Source organism: Balearica regulorum, chromosome 6 (genome assembly GCF_011004875.1).
Source record: "Balearica regulorum gibbericeps isolate bBalReg1 chromosome 6, bBalReg1.pri, whole genome shotgun sequence".
NCBI lineage: Eukaryota > Metazoa > Chordata > Aves > Gruiformes > Gruidae > Balearica > Balearica regulorum.
Window position 1 is genome coordinate 38469105 of NC_046189.1, and position 14129 is coordinate 38483233.

Consider the following 14129-nt stretch of genomic DNA (forward strand, 5'->3'; position numbering starts at 1 on the left):
TGTCGTTTTGGAGTTGTCATCTGCCATTGAGTTCGATGAGAGCGATGACGTGCCTGGTATCTCTAACAACGTGGTGTGAAGGGTGGGGAACGTGAGGGTCAGGGGTCTGTGGGGAGATGCTCTGGTGACAGCCCTTCTGTATCTGCGCTTTGCGTTGCTGGATAAGCACAAGTCTCCTGGCACATCCACAGCGCTTGAATTAATATGCAATGGTGACATCTTTGGACAAGGAGGCCGTAATGCCTTTTAAACCACTATTTATTTCCCTGTCGTGTACTGTACATTTATTAGTGACAAGAAGTGGAGCAACAATCATGGTGTTGCAGGGCTCCAGATAAATATGGTCTCATGATTATGGTATGGAGGGCTCAAAACCCAAATACCCAGCCATTCCTGTCCCTGATAATTTTGTGTATTTTTAGCTTCTCTTATATTTAGATCCCTAAGTTCCTGAACGAGCTGTCACCCCAAACCTGCATTCGCCTATACTGCATCATCCCAAAGCTTGCAATAGAAAAGAGTATCAGGCTTTCAGACACAGCAGATTTACAAAAGAGAGAGAGAGTCTGCCAAATTCCCAAAAAACACTTCCCAATTCCCCTCACGAATAGCAGGAAATTACTTGTTATCAGTGGGTAATTCAACCACAAACGTTATTGATTATCCAACCTCAATCTTTACAGTCCTGATGGCCAAATATTTTGCAATCATTCTCTCTATTTAAAACTAGAAGATGTGGTTTTTATTTTGGAAAAAATGGAGTTTTTCAATTTTTCTGCATGCCACATCACATTGTGGCGCATCCCTCCAGATTATCCAGTGTGATAGCCAGAAGTTTGACTGACAGATGTCAAACTGTACATCGTGTTCTAATACAAGAGAAAAGCTTACATTATTAAAAAAAAATCAGATACTTATAAAAACTATACATATTTTTTAAAGAACGTATTTGCTTTTAATGTTTGGTATTTGGTGTATCCCAGTGCAAACCAGAAACTCAAAGATCTAGAGAAAGGTATGTGTGTATTTTTTTTTTCTGATTTCACTGTATTTCTTAAAACCCAATACATTACAGAATCGATCCAAGTAGGCTGTCTTGTTTGTGAGCTACATAGTCAAATATTTCAGTAGTTTTTCTCCCAGTTACCACTAGCTGACTAAATTCGGTTAGTGTAAGAATTTCACTGAGTTCTGAGCTATACCCTCTTTTCGTAGAAAAGCTCCCCTTAGACACCTATTGTGAAAAGATAATTTTATATTTCAGGTATGTGATTTTTTTTTAAATAACATTTTGAGTAACCTTCTGTCATTACTACACTAGTACGTAGAGTAGCTGATAAATTTAAAAGCCAGTGGATTTCCAGCGCTGTCAGAGCCGTTCTGGAATGTCTAGAGAAAATCCAGGATCCTCCAAGACTTGAAAACTGGTTTGAAACTATCATGAGAATTTGGAGACATACAAAGTTCTGTTTTTTTTCAGAAAATTACAAGATATTCATTGAATGAAACACTGTCTCCATACTATCTATACTGTGATGCTGCTTATTTTATATAAATAACTTCATCCCCAAATGAAAAAAAACCCACAAACCAAGCCAAAAACCCAACACAACTATGTAAGAAAGGTTCGTAGTCTATTATTAGCCTTTTAGGAACTGTATTTGAAATATCCATATTCTTCAGTATTTCGTTAATAACTGTATGTGTAGTATCACCCGTGAAAGTTTTCTAACGAGGCTGTGACTCCTTAGAAATGAAGTTCAGCTAGGTGACAACGTGTATTCATCTTTGTCCTAAATCTCAACAGCATCATTTTTATTGAAACACAAAATAATTTTTAAATGGAAATCCTTTCAGTTGCTAAGGTTGGAAATGTTCGTTTTCTTAAATGTATATAATAGCCTTATTCAAAGTATTTTTGGTCCTGGTTAGCTTTTTCTAATATTTACCTACAAATAAAGATGGAAAGAGGCAAACCAAAGATGTAATGCATTGTTTGCTCCCTGCATGCAAGGAAAGACGATAACCATTATATTTTTCCTGCCTGCAACACTTTAGGAACTTGACACAGCTGGCAGAGTATATGTTCAGATCATGGACCAACTTTGATGGTTTACATTGTTATTAAACAATAGCTGGCACGGTCATATAGCAGCAGGATATTATACTTACCGTTCAGTAGACCCGTTTTTATAGAAAGGGACCTCCTGCCTTCTTGCCCCAGGCCACAAAACTCTCTACTACAGAGATGGTGTTTTGGATCTCTAGCAGTAGGAGAATTCTTGTGTTGTTGTATGGGGTTTTGGCAAGCTAATAAAATAATGTAAATAGCTATTTTGGAAAATGACCACAAGTTCTACATGCTCGGTACACAGAGAGGTTCTGAGTCACCCAAAATAAACCCCCAACCCCAAAACCAAAAAAAACCCCCAAAACATTCAAAAGAAAAGAGAATCGGAAATATAACAATGAAAAATCCCATTCAGTAGTGCTGTTTCATCTCTAAGACATGCTTTATTCAACAGCGGGTATCAATCCCCACAAGTAACATCTGCTATCAGAGGATTTGCAGGTACACCTTTGTTCACTGCTAACTGAATTTCTGTCAGTATTATAATTCAGCAGATTTCTGCTTTTCACTCAAACCAGGATTAGCATTGACTTGGGCTGGAGGGCATTCAAGCTGCTGTTCTTCTTTTAGCTATATTTCTCTGTAAACATCTAATTGTTTCAAAAAGTGATGTACAGTATGCAAAAACCTGAATTCAATGCAAATAAGTCTGTGCAGCTCTAAAGTTAACAGGTGTTCTCATTAGTGTAAGTAGACAAGGAACGATTCTTGAATGTTTTATAAACACTTATAATCATGGCCAAATACGTTACTATCAGTATAAAGATACTCATAGCAACATCTCTTTTTTCTTATTGTGCAATCTCAGCACTTATTAATAGGAGACATGTGTCAGTAAATGAAATACTAAGAGCCAGTACCAGCTTCTGCCTGCAAATAATGTAGCTGTAAAATGCTCTGCTACTGATGAATAAATTTCTGGCTAAAATAAGAGTCAACAAAATGAAATCTTTACACATAGCACATATATATTTTAAATATATATCTTTGCTTGTACTGAAAGTAGAGCATTCATTCTCGCTTTGATTTTTTGTTTGTTGCAAGGACTTATCATGTTGAGTCTCACTCACATATATCATAAAGTGTTATAACATGCATATAAAATTGGACAGGAGGACCATCCATCACTAGGTATTGTCCAGCTGGTAAAACTAAGAAGGACGGGACTTCTGGAAGAAACCGTTGCCAATATCTCTGTGTGCGGCTGTGTAATATATGGCTTCAGATTGCAAAGGCAATAACAGTAAAATATTACCCCAAGGAGAAAAGTAGCTTGCAGTAGGTATTCATACATTGCCTTTAGTCTTCATCTGTGGACAAAATGTGCAATTGTCTATTCCCCTACTTCCTGCTATGCACAGACATGACTGAGTTGTGTCTTAATTATTCTCTCTCGCTTCTCTGCTTTGAGCCAGTTTTGGGGGTACTTTTTTCTCGCTTCCCAAGGCTGGTGGCTTCCATCTCCCCTGACTTTGGCTTAACGACTGGCAGAAATCCATCCATCCTGCTCTGTGGCAAGGGCAGTGCATCCACAGGGCTGGAGCAGAGGATGGGACGGGCAGGGGGTACATGGGAGGCTGCACGTCAGCATCTAATATCCAGGATGGTCGTCTTCGGCTTGTCTCATATTTTCCTTTTTTGCTTCTTGTCCTCTGAAGGAATCCCCTGTTTTTCAGGGGCCAATCCAAGTAGTCCAGCTGTGACGAGGGCTCACATCAGGCATAATACCAGTGCAGCAGATCAGCAGAAAATATTTCTCCCAGTATGTTCCTTGGACGTTTAGCAGAAAGTACTTGCTCTTCCTTACCTTCCCCTTTCATTAAAGAGCATGTGCTGTCTTTTCACACATCTTCAAGGAAAGGACAAAAATAAGACCTGGACTGGTGGGTGAAAAAGGGAGAATGACAAGCTGTTCCTTGAAATCAGTGAGTGCATCCCAGTACCCCCAGGCAGAGCACTGGACCTTTCCTCCTGCGGGGAGGCTCTGTGGACTCTCCAGCCTGAGCTCCTCTTCAAATCCAAGGAGGAGTTTTGGTCCCTCGGGGTCTAATCATCTTTAATCATGACCTTCTATTTGTTCCATACCTTCCTTACAAGCAGTATAAATCAGTTCTGCAACTGAGCTTCTTCACAGCCAGGAAGGAAAGGAAAAGATTTACCTCATAATGCAGAGAGAAGACCTGATTCTCTCCTTGCTAGTATTAATGCAATTTAATAGAAACTGGTACATACTACGAGTTCATTGCGCAGCAGGATTGAGTCCTAGGAATTTACCAGGAAAAAAGTTATTTGTTCATCACTGTTACAATACAGTTTCATTTAAAAATTTGTTCTTTCTTGGAAGTTTGACCCCAGACTTCAGACTGTTGAATCCACTCCACAGCCATTGATGTGTACACCCCAAGCACTAGGTTAACCTCATTAAAAAGCAGCGTATGGATATGAGCAGGTTGCTTTGATACAATGACTCTGCGAAGGTTCCCAGAGAGGGAGTGGATGTGCAAATCAGTCATACCGCAAGGTAATACAGCTGAAGACATATCTTATAAACATCTGGCAGCAATTGGTCTTAAAATTTCTAATATTGCAGAAGTTGTGAAAACAGAGGATCTGTTTGTTGCCTCTTTGCAATGCTTGGTTTTCACAGTAATTTTTACAGAGTCAGAAGAAAAAGGGTAATTATAACATAAGGTTCAACATCTTTAGATATGTAGAACATTTTCTGTTGCTTAAAACAAATATTCCCAAAGAAAGTATAAAACATTTTTCTGACTTGCAAAGTTTTTGCAGTCTATCATTTAAATTACTTAAATAAAGGGAGCTTTACTACTCCCAAAAGCTGAGAATATAACACCCGCCATGCATATTAGCTTGATCTTTTTGACAGACCAGAAAAGTGTTTGTGTGTGCCAATTAAAACAAAAATGGATCCCCAGTGGCTTGTTCCTCACACAACTTCTGAAGACTGCTATCATTGTATGCCGGGGTAACCCTGGATAAGGCGGCTATCCAAAGTAAACAAACTTTTCAAAACTTTCATGACAGATGGGGGTTACAAATGCATTTTAATAAGAGAGTTGCCAAAGCAACTTTTTTGCAATCAGCTTATATTTACTTAACATCTAGCAACATTGGGAGCACAAGGCAGATACTTTCTCACAAAATTTTTAAACAAATATCTTTTTTCTTTTTTTTTTTTTTTTGAAAGATTGGTTGAAGACCTTTTCTTTCAAGCTGATATTTCCCCATCACTTCAATGTTAACTTTGCTCGACATCCAAAGGACTGCTAGATTGGTAAAGCCAGACTGCAACATGAGACAGACAATCTGCTTGATAATGAAATTTCTTTGGTAGTCATAAACATCTTAGAGTCCTTTAAGTAATTTAACTATCAGCATAACCATGACTACCTCTGTTTGATAGGCTGAATCATATAATGGATATGCGCTGCAGTATGGATATAACGCAGCTCAACGCTGATCCTTTTGTTTTCTTTTATTTGCATTTCTTGAATATTAGACTCTCAGCTCACTGCAGTACAGCACAGAGAGAGATATTTTATTTATCCTTTCTGCTGCTCACTCATTCAGCATAAACATGGCCAAGAGACTGGATTATCTGTGAGAAAGAATTTAAGATCAACTTCCAGAAATGCAGTTAGGCTTTTGACATGTTTTTAAAAACTTACATGTCTCTGTCCCTGTTTAATTCAAATCCAGTTAATTAAACCACTAAGGAGCATAGTGTCTCCCAACTTTAATTAATTCTACTTCTACTGTGGGTGTGGACACGAGTATCTATGTTTTATGTATTTATTCTGAAGCTATATTATATCCTAACGATTTATATTTTTTTTAGAGCATTTAGAAAGGGAGAGAAAAATCCTAGTCTTCTTTCTTTCTTTTTTCTGGTTTTTCTTTTTTTTTTTTTTTTCCTTTCTTTCTGACTCTTCCCACCTTTCCTTTCCCAGTCCTGGTGGCTGCCATGCAGATGGGAAGTGGCATGACCTGTGTTACGTGGGCTGGGTGGCTAGATCCCATCCTGCAAAAATATCTCAGGAAAACAGAGGAAAAAGCCTAGATTCCTCTTCATTACGGGAATCAGGATGATTAACATGATCAGAAAAAACCTCAAAACCTGGTGAGAGAGCAAGGTGAGATGAAGGGAGCAGTGGGAAAGAGGAAGAGTGTTAGCTTTTGAGCTAGGAATGCTCCAGTGACTCACATTTCCTTTTTTCCTACACATATCGAGGACGGCAATCCCAAAGCACAGTGCAACAAGAGGAACACGTTTTACTGAATTTCTGCACGCAGAGGTATCTGTCAATCCAAGTTTAAATCACTTAGCGTTCACCACAAGCTGTGGGAGTCCCAGGTGAGATCAAAATTTAGGTTTTCAGCACTGGATTCTGCACCGGATTAGTGTCTGATGGGGTTTCCACGGTCCAGAAGTGTCCAATAATCCAACGCTGAACCATCGGGGTGGGTTATATGAAGCTTTACCCCTACAGTCCAGCATTGTTTCCGGATGTCCCACGTTCAGAGGTAGTTAAACAATGGCTTGTTTCAGTCTTTGGCTGAAATAAGAACCACGTGGTGGTTTCTTGGTGGCCATACGTGAGCTATACGTGAGCCGTACGCTTCCCGAGCTGCTCTCTCTGTTCCCTTTTGCTGCAGGGTAGAGACTGCGAAGGGGTTTTTTGCTGCGTTTCTCCTTCCCCATAGGATTCTTCACTTCCCATATTAAAGTTTGTTCTTGGCATTGCCTGAAAATAGTTCATCACTGCAAATAATAGTTATAGCCACCAGAGATGCATAAGTACACTTTGAAGTGAGTGAATCAATAATACAGTTTTGTATTTTTGTTTTGCTGTGTGAACGTATCGCCTTTTTCCATATCTCCATAGAGTGCCTATCAGTAGGATTGCTAAAACTGCCTCCATCCCTGTACTGCAGCTAAAATAAACGTAAGAAATAAATGTATCTATAGAAATGTATACTGTTAAAGAACTAGAGGGATACGATGAAGGAGACTTTTTTTTTTTCCCCCACAGCAACGCAATAGTCCCCAGACCAAAGTTTGTAGAAAGACTATGGACAGAAGCCCCTGGGCTTATCCCATGGCACTTTTCTGGCTTTTAGCTCCCGTTTGCCACTGGTGTAGGTACACCGTGAGAGGGAAGAACCTCTGAGACATGTTCTAAAAGGTGATCCGGGTGATGGATTCCAGGTTTGGAAGTCCTAGAGGAACACAGCCGTGCGCGGCACAATAGCACGTCCCAGGGCACAATCCAGCACAGGAAAAACAGAACATTTGTGAGATTTTTAAGACCTGCTGATGCTGGGTAGGATCCAAGGTGTATTTATGTATTGTGAAATGGTAATGGTATTAATTAGATACAGTCTCCCGTATTTCCTGGAGCTATATAGGCAACTTTCTGTTTAATAACATAGGATCTTGTTGAACACAACCTTGGTACATCATTATGGTGACATGCAAAAGAAGCTCACCCCTCCATTTGCAGCTTTATAAGGTGACAAAAGAAATCCTTAACAAGCCACAAGTAGAATATCATAAAAAGTGCTTCACACCTGCCCCCCCCCTTCCCACACTTTGTTGGCAGCCCAGCAGTGTATTGAATTTAACACACGTTTACCTGCGGTGAGCCGATATTTTCAGAGGATCAATGCTTAACAGCAGGACTGTACTACAGTTCATTGTAAAACTACCGTGTGAGCGGATTCAGGCTTTGAAGTGATTTTTCCAAGGTACTATAGCAAGAAAGAGAGAATCCGGGCGTCCTGGCTCTGCTATAAGCAACCTGAGGGGCACACCCTTGGCAAATAGGAGGGTTAACGTCAGTTGTCATTCCTTGCGGGTATTTATTGCCGACAGCAGCATCATAATTCTGCCTGGTAAGGTAATGCTAATTCCAGAGTGTAGCCTTTGCAAAAAATGATGGCAGAGAGAGGGATTTCAGGAAGTATTTAAATAAGTGAAGTACCTGGCACAATGGAGACTGGCAGCTCTATCTAGAACACTTCATTTTCTTCCCCCCCCAAATTTGTCTTTCATTTGTTTGTCTGGTCCCTCTGTTTATTTCGGTAGTGCCTGATACAGGGACACTGTGTTAGCATGCCTTAATATTGAACAATTTATGCTTGTTGTTAGTTATACATCATTTCGGGCTGTGATCATAAATTGTTCAATCACAAGGTTTAGGCAAAGCTAGCATTCTTTACCGATGTCTTTTCCCAAGGGTGTTGAAAATTCGATTGTTCAAAGTGCAAATATGGTTTAGCAATCCCTTCCAAGAACCATTTATCAGAAATCCTAAGGAGGTAATATATAAAAGTGGGATAGGAAACCTGCACATTAAATGGGATTTACCAGCCAAAGCCTTTGGAACTGCTTTCCTGTGAATGACTGGAATGGAGCAGAACAAAGTCAATTACTGCCTGTAATTAAGGAGTGGATGCATTTAAACTGTAGAGAGCAGTAGCAGTCTTCTTGAAACTGTCTAGTTACTCTGAAGATTAGTCTGAGGAAAGAAAGAAAAGGACTTGAACTGTATCTTACAGAAAGTATATTTTAAATGGATTCTCTTCCCTCCATTCTATGATCTGTTTTTACAGATTTGCTCATAAACCACTGATAATATATGATTATCAAAATAACACATTCAGACAAAGAAACTTTCAACATGTATTTTGCTTTGGTCTTGTTAGCAATGGAGTATCTCTTTTGCATATCATACAGTGCAACTGTTTATGCAGTGCTGAATACTTCTATTTTAATAAAGCTTGAATTTACTGAACGGAAGACTGAACTATGTTGTGTTTTAAGCCTTCAAAATACAGTAAATCTAATTATATATGTTGCTCTTACAAAATGTTATTCTATTTTATAATTTTAATAATGATTTGTTTATACTGGGAGAGAAGCGTTAGATTGAATTGTTGCCTGTGTTTAGTCTAATTCATATCTCATGTATACATTAATAAATTGTGATATAATATGACACATTTTGAACCCAAACCTTGCCGTGTGAGCCGGGCACAGAATCGGAGGTCAGCTCTTTCAACTGCTCACCTTAAGTTGAATTTTGACTTTTTTTTTTTTCTTTTGATAAAGTGAACAGTGAGTGTGTGTGGAGCGATTAGCAGTAAGGCTGTGGACTAACAAGGGAATTAAAATTTCCCCGAAAAATAACTCTCCTATGCGCATGGGGAGTAATGGGGTGGCTGGAGGTCCGCTCCTGACGGGTGCGGGTGGGACGGGATGAACATCTGCAGTCGGGCAGCCTCCCGAGCCCGCGCCGGGGGACCATTCCCACATTCTCCTCAGTGCTCTCACAGGATGTCTCTGCTGGAGCTGCGCTGACGGGATTTTCCTTAATGCTGATGACTTTGGAAACCTTCCTTACAGGCATTTCCTCAATAACGGGAGGGTTATAGAACAATTAATAAAACATTAAGCTGTTTTGTCTTCCCCCCCATAGTATTTCAGTTTTAAGAACGATGCGGGAAGTACCAGGGCTGGTGAGGATCTGTTGTTTCTTTTATGCTTTAGTAAAAACTCTTGACATGGGGCAGACGCAGTGAAACAGTAGCACTTCAGGTTGATGGATTTACATAAATAGTCTGTGCCAGGTCTTAATGGCTTTGCTCTGCTTTTCCTCATGCTTTGGTCAGAGAGAAATCTCTGCTGTCCACCGTGGTCATCTGTTCCCCGAGGTTTTAGTCCTTACCCCAAAGAGAATCTCAACGTGCAGGCTAAACCTGCATCCCCAAAACACTGAAACCCCAGGGTGCAATGCCCACGTGCGGATGCTACCGAGTTTTGCACAAGAAAATCTTAGCACCAGCAACGAAAAAGAAAAAGGAAAAAAAAGCTTTGGTTTCAGAGCTGACGGGAGCTGAGCTGGTTTGGGGCACGGGCAGGATGAGCTCCTGCCCCCTGCAAGCCGTGGTGAAGATGTAACCCTCCGTTCACCTGTCTGCAAACACGCAGAACTGCTGTGCCCTGGATGGTGCTGTGTGGCCACGAGCACCAGGGATCTGCTGAATAATCCTGGGGCAAAGCACTGCACAGCTTTGTGCCTCAGTTTTGCCATCTGTAAAATGGGCATTTCGACCTGCTGTATAAAATACCTGGAGATCTGCTCTGGTGAAAAGATATATATGTTAAAAAAACAAACAAAAAAGTGATGTATCATTATTATCATGGTGGTTTACAGAAGTTCAGACCAACAGAATATGCATGCATATTTCCACCAAATATTGTTAGGCAGTGAAAGACCGTTATCAAGGGATTGAATATTCTTTTGATAAATATTCCCAGTGAGTGGGTCAAAAATGTAAATCGAATTCTATTCAGTTGAACTGGGGATTTTTTTTCATGATAAATGGGCTCCTAATTACTCTGCTACAGCCATCTTTGATGGTAATTTTTTTTTAATGTGAGAAAGAGTGACATTATCAATTTTACCAAAATGCTTGGAAGTGGACTCTGGAATCACAGGTACATAAGAAATGTGTAAATCTGAAAATGGAGGTACCAGATATAATAATACCAAAAGAGAAAAGGAAACTGAAAAGAACAGGAATTAATTTGCATATTGCATTTATTTCTTTTCAGGGTGCTTTGGTTTACGTTTGAACTGTGTCTTGTAACGCCGAGTTTCCTGGCTTTTCTTAACTTTTGTCACATTCGCATTATTTTTGCACTATTTGTGTTGGGTGGTTGCATTGCTGAGACAATATCTCGTTTGTTGTGACATATTCAAAACAGTTTTCAGACAGAGGTTCAAAACTCCTCAGTAACTCAGCACTCCGGGGGATAATTCTTGGTACAAAGGGAAAGCATTTGGGTGCATAGGAGAAAAAAATAGAGGAAAATTATCTGTCTGATGTGCTTTACTTACCTGTGTGTGCCCATGCCCTCCCCAGATCACGACAGTGTCAGGCAATGAGTTCCTCCTCCAGTCGGATATCGACTTTCTCATATTGGATTGGTTCCACGCTATCAAAAATGCAATTGACAGATTGGTATGTATTTGTTTTGGCTGTTACCTTTATTAATTAAGATGTAGCAATTTCAACTTCATTTGCCTAGGCATCTCTACAGGTTTTAGGCAGTCAGCAGCTAGCTAGTCGTTCCTTTCTCCGAAGGATATAAAAATATGTATGCAAATCCACTAAAAAATGTCAGATAAACAAGGTTGTTGAACAAAAATGTCATTTGATTCTTGCCTCGAAATGGAACGCTACATTTATTTCTCCGAAATAACAAGGACATTGGTTTGCTGAGGGTTGTAAAAGCACAGAAGCACTTAATAACTAATGAATTTTTGCATTTTCTGTTTATGCAGCCTACAGTATATAATCTTCAATAGAACTATTAATACATTTGAGCCTTTTATGAATTTTTGTATTACTTATTCACAAGAATAACACTAGCAAATAATATTCCTTTGTAACTGATTGCTGTTATTCTCCCAGGAAGGCTGGGGGTTTTCTACTAGAAGTAAGCAGGGCTGTGTTTTATTAAAACAGTTTTTAATTACCAAACCAGATTCAGCTGTAGCTTTTTCTTTCTTTTTTGCCACTCTCGGTACAAATTCCAAATGTCTTCCCCCTACCCCTGCCTGATCCAACAACATATTTTTTGAGAGGGCATTGAATTTCCTCGTTCACTGCAGAATCTGGCGAGAGAAAAATATCCCCATTTCTCGCGTTTTTCTCAGGTTTTGCTGCAATGGAATTGGCAGAGCGGGCAGAGGCAGCCTCTTTGAAAGGGTTAATCCGAACACGGCTACTGTTTCCTTAAAGAGCTACAAACATTATATTACCCCCAGGCTATAATCAGCCAAGGAAAGTTTGATCTGATGATGTATGTCTTCATATTGTGCATTTCATTGGGTGTGTGAGGATATTGATATCCTACCAAAGATTTTGGGGTGGAGTTTTCCATGGAGACTCAGAACACTTTTTCTTTTTTTTTTTTTTTAATGTTTTTCAGCTAAACGTCTAATAGACTTGATTATTATTTTTTCTTTAGCGCAACTAAGGTAATATTGCAGCTTGCGCAGGTCTGAGCGTGCAGCACACCACAGCAGCAGTGGCTGGTGGGGCACGACTCGTGCACGGTTCTGGTACCCGGGGAAGGTTTGCCTTTGCGGTGCGCGCGGGACAGGATGCCGCCACGAAGCACTCGGTGACCAGTTCATACACGGCATTTCGTTCAGTTTTAAAACTTTGATCGAATCTGTAAAGTCTTGCAGCTTTCCAGGCTGTTGGGATGGCTAAATCTCACCTGAGCAAATGCCACGGGAAGAGACGTGTGATTACCCAAAATATCATCTCGGGTTTTATTTTCCTTTTTCCTTTTTTTCTCCATTAATGGTCCCTAATTGTCACTTTATATGCCAGTGAATTAGAGCAATGGAAAAGTCCCCCCCGCTTTTGCCTAAGCTTAGACCAGCAGAATTCAACCCCAAATTTGTAACGATGTTTGAAACAATTGTGTTTGCAAGAATATTTGCTGTAACTATCTAAACCAGAAAGGCAATTTAAACAACCTTCCTCTTTGCAGTCACTTGGAAGTAGCCTGCAATGTGGAAATAATTTTGGTCTCTAAAGCCTAAAGAAGTAGGCCTTTTGTTTTCCTCACTTAAATGGGAATTTATCTCAGAAATTAAGATCAGTCTGTTAGGGCCATAAAAGCTCTGCCATATGACAAATTTTGCATTACACTTTCCTTAAATTATATACTCACTGCATCACTTGCTCTGTGTGTGTCTGTTAGCTTCTGATTCTGTACTGGCATCCTCTAATCTTTTGCTTCATTCTTACAAATAATAATTTTATTAAAAGCATACACACGCACATATATATATTCTTTTCCCAGCCAAAAGAACGGAGTTGTACATCGAGAAATTTGGAGTTCAAACTCAGAAGATCCTCCAGCATCGAATTACTGAATAGCTTAGACACTGAATCCAAAGAACCAAAGCCTGAACACAGAAAATCTTTAAGTAAGGCTTTTTTTCTTTTCTGATTTGTTTCTTTTTTTTTTTTTCCCTTTCCTTTTTAAATAACTATGCCATTACAGGGTAAGATAATTTTTATTACATACAGAATGTAAGGAAGATCACTGAGAATTTTAAAGCTGAATGTGTTCTGTGCTGATATACATAACTTGCATTTAAGTTAAGACAGTTACTAGCTCCACACTTTTAAAGGGTGACATTCTCTCCTAAGCAAAATAAATTTGTTTAGGAGCAAAGACATTTATTTAAGCCATTTATTTTTAAAAATAAGCAACATGAGTCCTATGTTAATGGTCTGTTGCAGTTGCTTTGTTTCCATTTTAGTAAAATACCTCAAATTGCCAGAGTAATTTTGTCTGTTGTGTATTTATACACTGAATTGCTGAAGGACCTGACATATCCTCTGTAGCCGACAATCAGTGATATATCTATAATTTTATAGAAGGCACATTCCGGGGATCGAGGTTGATTTTTGTCAGTGTGATTAGAAAAGAAAGTGATCTAAAACTAGCAGGGATGTGCTTTGCTCCACTGAGACTTTCCTTTTCCAGGCTGTGCCGAGATGCTCGTGATACTGTGGGCAGTAGACACCGGAGCTGGTGGTGACCCTGAATCACTCACTGAGCATGTTTTTAAATTTCACCCTCTCTCTCGAATCCTCGTTTTTCTCCTTTGTTTGGCAGGAGATTCACATACTGCTTCTAGTGTAAGTGCCGTGACAGCTTTAGACTCGCATGCTGGTACGAGATACCTATAGGTACCGACGTGCTGTGTAGGAATTTGCCTGCGTGCGTTTCAGTGGAGGATCAAAGCCTTAGATGTTAAGAAAAGAGTTGCATTAAAAAGACCCAGCATAGCTATTTTTAATGATAATTATCCACAGAATCATAAATATATGCACACATGCATGCGTGCAAGCACATACAGATACAGAGATTCATTAA

General features: G+C 39.6%; 1 protein-coding gene across 2 annotated transcripts in view; it reads left to right on the forward strand.

Annotated features, from left to right (window-relative positions):
- Positions 1–14129, forward strand: part of ARHGAP15 (Rho GTPase activating protein 15) — a 333201-nt gene that overhangs the window by 158407 nt on the left and 160665 nt on the right. For both annotated transcript variants that reach the window (XM_075757250.1, XM_075757251.1), the window contains 2 exons: positions 11084–11182; positions 13044–13170. In XM_075757250.1, coding sequence (XP_075613365.1) covers positions 11084–11182; positions 13044–13170 — 226 coding nt within the window. The remainder of the gene's footprint in view (positions 1–11083; positions 11183–13043; positions 13171–14129) is intronic.